Source organism: Prosopis cineraria, unplaced genomic scaffold (assembly GCF_029017545.1).
Source record: "Prosopis cineraria cultivar Desert tree isolate PC_DT_omini unplaced genomic scaffold, ASM2901754v1 PC7, whole genome shotgun sequence".
NCBI lineage: Eukaryota > Viridiplantae > Streptophyta > Magnoliopsida > Fabales > Fabaceae > Prosopis > Prosopis cineraria.
In genome coordinates this window covers 31,283,471-31,288,760 of record NW_026555338.1, presented here as the reverse complement: position 1 = coordinate 31,288,760, position 5,290 = coordinate 31,283,471, and the positions used below count along the sequence as shown (strand labels likewise).

The window sequence follows — 5,290 nt, the reverse complement described above, 5'->3', positions numbered from 1 at the left end:
GCGTGTATGTATTAACTAGAAATTAACTATTAGCTTTTTCAACTGTTTCCTCCGAACCGTTTAATTTGCTTTAAGCCATGGACTGATGGACGATGTTTAATAGCTAGACAAGGGAAAACAGAAAATAGTGAATAGAGAATGAAGAGTGAAAAAGCTAAGCATAAGCAATTAATTAATTGTAATTAAAAAGGGGGAAAAAGAAAAAGAAAATATACGCCTAGACAAGAACAAATATTATGAGGGTGGGGCAAAGATCTTATCAACAACGATGTTTTTTCCAGCAAAATCTAGGGTTCTTCTTTTGTGGGGCCCTTTAAAGATTTTGCCGTAACATTTATACGTTTCGTCTATATAATACCACATACGGCTCCTCCTCCTCAAACCCTCTCTCTCTCTCTTGCCTTTCTCTTTCTTCTTCATTTCCCCAGCAAGCTTGACCCAATTGGTATTTCTGGGTTTCATGTAAGCAAATCTCTACATATATACATTTATATATACCAATCTGATCATCAAACTGCTTAATCATATACAGATTGAACTCATTGATTCTTCTTGATTAAGAAGAATGAAAGAGGGTGGTGGCAGATCAAAGCATGGCACAATGTCGCCATGTGCAGCTTGCAAGCTTCTGCGAAGAAGATGTGCACATGATTGTGTGTTTGCTCCTTATTTTCCTGCTGATGAACCCCAGAAATTTGCAAGTGTTCATAAAGTTTTTGGGGCTAGCAATGTCAACAAAATGTTACAGGTATGCTTCAATAATATTAATTATTTTTCACTTAATTTAATTTCTTTCCATCCCAATCATGATCGTGTGTGCACGCGTATGAGATAATTTAATTATTTGTCATTTTCATGAAATCAGAGTAGGTTACTACTTTAATATTATTTTATTTGCTCAAGTCATTTTCACAGAAAAAAGAAGGGAAGATATATATCCTTTCTTTTCATACATATTTGGAGTAAAATTGAGTTTCTTGATGAGTAATTAACCAGAAAACTGGGAATAATTTGTGAAGAGTGATGATCTTCGGAACACATCGATGCATTTGATCTGGCTTTTCTGGGTAGGAAGTTACAAACTGAGGATGTAATTTTTCTTATTGTAATTTAGTTTTGATTGTGATTTGAACTAATAGATTCGTCGGTTCTAAACTAATAGAGATCCTTTGGACTAAACCTCATTGATTAGTTGCAAGATTAGGGGTTTGATCAATTGAGATTATTTATATCTAAACAGAGAGAGTTTTCACTTACATAGTTGCATTACGAGAAGAGAGGGGTCGGTTTCTAAATTAAATGTACAATTCAATGCAAGATGTACCATCTTTGCATGAAATTTCTAAATATGCATTAAAAGTATAATAATTCCACTTCGGATCCTGATAGAAACTTTAGTTTATAAGCTTTATGTATTGCGGTGTTTGTTAAAAACATCTAGCTGTCTTTTTATTGAAATATCTAGCTAGTTGGCTGTTTTACCGTACCAACTAGTTCCTTGATAGACATGTTAGTTAATCTTTCACGAATCATGATAATTGGTTGAACTAATCTGCATGTTGGACCTTAATTATGACTTAAATTATTAAAAAAAATGTTGTATATAGATGTTGTGATTGTGGTCATCCTAGCTAGCTATGGTTGTCTTAGAAATATATATGAATACGCATGACAAAAAAAAAATAAAAAGATATAATAAAATGAAATTACTAATTTATATACTTAAATGATTAATAATTGAATAAAATTATTTAAATTAAACACACCATTATTTTCCTAGAATATTATGTTATATTTTAACAAGAAAAATTTTTCATCTTCTATATTTAGAAAAATAAAAAGGGCACCTTTTGATTTAAATTAAAAATTTTTGTATATAGATGTGATTGTGGTCATCCTATAGTTACCCTATAGAAATATGAATATATGCTGGCAGAAAAGTAAAAATATATAACAAAATGAAATTAATTCATATATTTAAATGATTAATAATTGAATAAACTGTAAAAATTAAAGAATAAATAAAAAATTGAGATAAAAAAATCAGTTTTCAAAAATATTATATTATATTTCAACAAGAAAAAAAATTCATCTTCTATATATAGGAAAAGTAAAAAGGGCATCTCTCTTTTGTTTTTTCCCACCTTTACTTCCGTTATAGTTGTTATTTACAGTTGCAGGCATCATGGTCCCACCCAAATTTTTAATTATTATATAATTCTCATCCTCCTTTATTAAAAGTAAGTTCCTATAGCATTACTCTTTCTCGTAATGATTCCTCAGCACATATAAAGAGAGCATAAAGAATCACGTACGTACAAATCAGCTTTACTACTTGTTCAGCCATTCTCAGTGTGAAGACGATAAAGTTAAAAATAAATAAATAAATAAAGATGGTGAGGCCTTCAAGTATAATTATTTTTTATATTATATTCCAATTTGTTCAACTTCTTCCTTTATGACCATCACTTGGATTATCTTTCATTCAGACTTCGGCTGATCTCTTGATGTTTTTCAATGCAAGTTCAGAGAGAAAAAGAAAGTATAATTGATATGTTTCATCTTTTCTTTTGTGTCTTTAAAATCATGGGGTTACATTGATAGAGACGGCTTTTAATATGTCCAAAAAAGAGACGTTGATTCCCTAGATAAAGATGTTTTATCTTGCAAATAATTAACATATCGAAATTTCATTATTTTCTAATCAGCGTGACATCTTTGGTGACATATTACAATTTACGGCCACCTTATAATATTCTTAATTTTCTGTCTCTTTTATCTCATAAGACATCGAATTAGCAGATAAATCCTTCTGCATGTGAAGGCTAATTATTTACAAGAATGGGTAAATTAGATTAAACTTGAGTTGCTTCCTCTAGCTTGTCTCGTTAATCAATCCACTTTAGGGGTTTAATATTTAATCCTTCTAATAATGATAATAGACTTTCTTGTCTCACACTAAAGTCTCTAGCTAGCATGTGCGAGGCTTATCTTTTTGGCCACGTTAGAGATATATATATGAAGATGTGTGTCTAATATTGCTCCAGTCCATTGAACCATTCATAACTAGGTAGCTAGCCGATTAAGGCACGTTAGGATAATGATTCGATAGTGTTTTCATGTTATTTGTAGTCAAACTAAGCATTAATTAATATCTTTTGTGGCTCCAACAAAAACCAACTTGAGTACCTTGTTAAAAAAATGCAGAGCTCCTTTTTGACTAAGGAGAGACCCTTTGTCTAATAGTATGTGCCCATGCAAGGATCTCAAGGTTTTTAATTATTACACTCACTTGATCAAGCTTCAAAAAGCTTTGTGTCTATGCGTTTAGGTCAACAATAGGAAAGCAGATAGCCTCATCCTGAATTCACTTTCATCTTTTGACCTTTTGTGTGTGTGTGTGTGTGTGTTTGTGTGATCAGATCTAGGTTTTGTCCTCAGTGTTAAAGTTATTACTTAGTTACTACCAACCATAATGAGGTGAAAGTTTATGATTTATTATTATTATTATTATAATCTATCTTTAGCATGTTTTTATTAGGAGGATGACATTAAAAGTCCTAAAAAAGAAAATTATTATAATAAAAATCTATCAATTTTATATTGTGTTATAAAATATAAGTTATTACTTATATTTTTTGTTAAGATTTCTTCAAAAATTTAATAAGTTAAGGTTAATTTTTTAACAATACCATATCCGTACTTTTGCAATACAATATTCAATGTCCTTATTATAATAATCTTCCTTTTTAGAGTCTTCAATGTCATTATATCCCTTCTTTATTGTATACCAAAGCCTTTTGTAACTTGTTGGAGTTAAAGGTGCGATAAAGTATATATAGCCCTCCACCTCTCTGTTTTGAAAATTTTGTTTTGTTAATTAGGGAGACATATATAAGGACATAGCAAGCTAGAAATGAATTCATTACAATTTGCGAGTTTTTGGTCCAATCCTATGGAAAAAGATTTCAACCATTCATTTATACATGTTATATGTAGCCATATAATGTCATCTGCTTCATTTAGTCATGAAATAATGCTATATATGTTAAGACTCCGGTTGGATGATGTGATATAGGCCCATCAAAACAGATGGTCGAGACTTTTTTTTTGAAAAAATTGTTGATATATATATATATATATATATTCATAATACTGTACAGCTTGTTGCTAAAGTTTATGCAATGAAATGAACATAATACCCACATCTTGCTGAACTAAAAATAAGGATAGAAAAAACTCAAATATGCTATTAGGATAATTAGGTATGAGTGGATTTGAACCAATGTGAAAAGTTTTACATTAGGTAAAGTTATATTTTAATAAGCATTATGTAATAAAGTTTTAGAAGGGTCTATGAATTTGAACTGTGAATGAAATTTTAGTTTAATTTTACGCCCGTTTCCAAACATGCGCACCTCATTCCCAGCATATGCTCTTTAATTATAACCATTTACAAACATTCTCTTCAATAATTTCAAAACCGAAAATACCACTTCATTTATATTATTATTAAATGAGCTGATGAAAGAATTTAGATATCCTGAGTGATGACATCGCGCGCGCGTATGTGTTGGCTGATATGGTATGTTGCATCTTAATTAGAGAATTGAGGAACTGAATCAAGCATTAATGTGTGAATGATGAATGGCAGGAACTACCAGAGCACCAACGCAGTGATGCAGTGAGTTCAATGGTATATGAAGCAAACGCAAGAGTGAGAGACCCTGTGTATGGCTGTGTGGGAGCCATCTCTTCTCTGCAACACCAAGTTGACTTGCTTCAGACCCAGCTCGCCATTGCTCAAGCCGAAGTTGTTCACATGAGATCACTCAGTCACTTCTCTTCTTCATCTTCACCCCCACCACCAACTACAACTCTGACTGTGCCTTCCACGTCATCGCCAGATCATCATCACAGTAACTTCAATACGTCTCCTTCATCGTCGAGCAGGCTCAGCGCCAAGTCCTTTTTTGCCATGGACGTGGGCGAGTCTTTGTGGTCGTGCTAGGTAGCTAGTTACATCGATCATATAGCTTTGGGCTTTTACTCATTCATTAGCCTGTCAGCTTATATGGCGTGCACGTTTCTTTTTTAATTTTCATTTTCTTATGATTATTGTTACTATCACGGGCTTGCTTTCTTGTTTACCTCGTCACTCCCTCCTTTTGCTTTTTCTCTTTCTATCACTTTAAGGGATACCTCTCTCGATGCTGTTGCTGATTTATTAGTTAACCTTAATGTAAATGTCTAAACTTGTAATTAAGAGTTATCTTCTACATGGATTTTA

At 32.0% G+C, this 5,290-nt stretch overlaps 1 protein-coding gene across 3 annotated transcripts; it reads left to right on the top strand.

Annotated features, from left to right (window-relative positions):
- The first annotated feature begins 378 nt into the window (after nucleotides 1–378).
- On the top strand, nucleotides 379–5,290 carry LOC129315234 (LOB domain-containing protein 4). Of its 3 annotated transcripts, none has more exons than XM_054958814.1 (3): nucleotides 390–462; nucleotides 533–748; nucleotides 4,655–5,290. In XM_054958814.1, exons 2-3 carry the CDS (start codon nucleotides 566–568, stop codon nucleotides 5,009–5,011), a joined length of 540 nt encoding a protein of 179 aa, XP_054814789.1. In that variant the 5' UTR covers nucleotides 390–462; nucleotides 533–565; the 3' UTR covers nucleotides 5,012–5,290. The 3 variants fall into 3 exon arrangements, with proteins under 3 accessions (XP_054814788.1, XP_054814789.1, XP_054814790.1); XM_054958815.1 differs by having other exon boundaries at nucleotides 397–445; XM_054958813.1 differs by having other exon boundaries at nucleotides 379–748.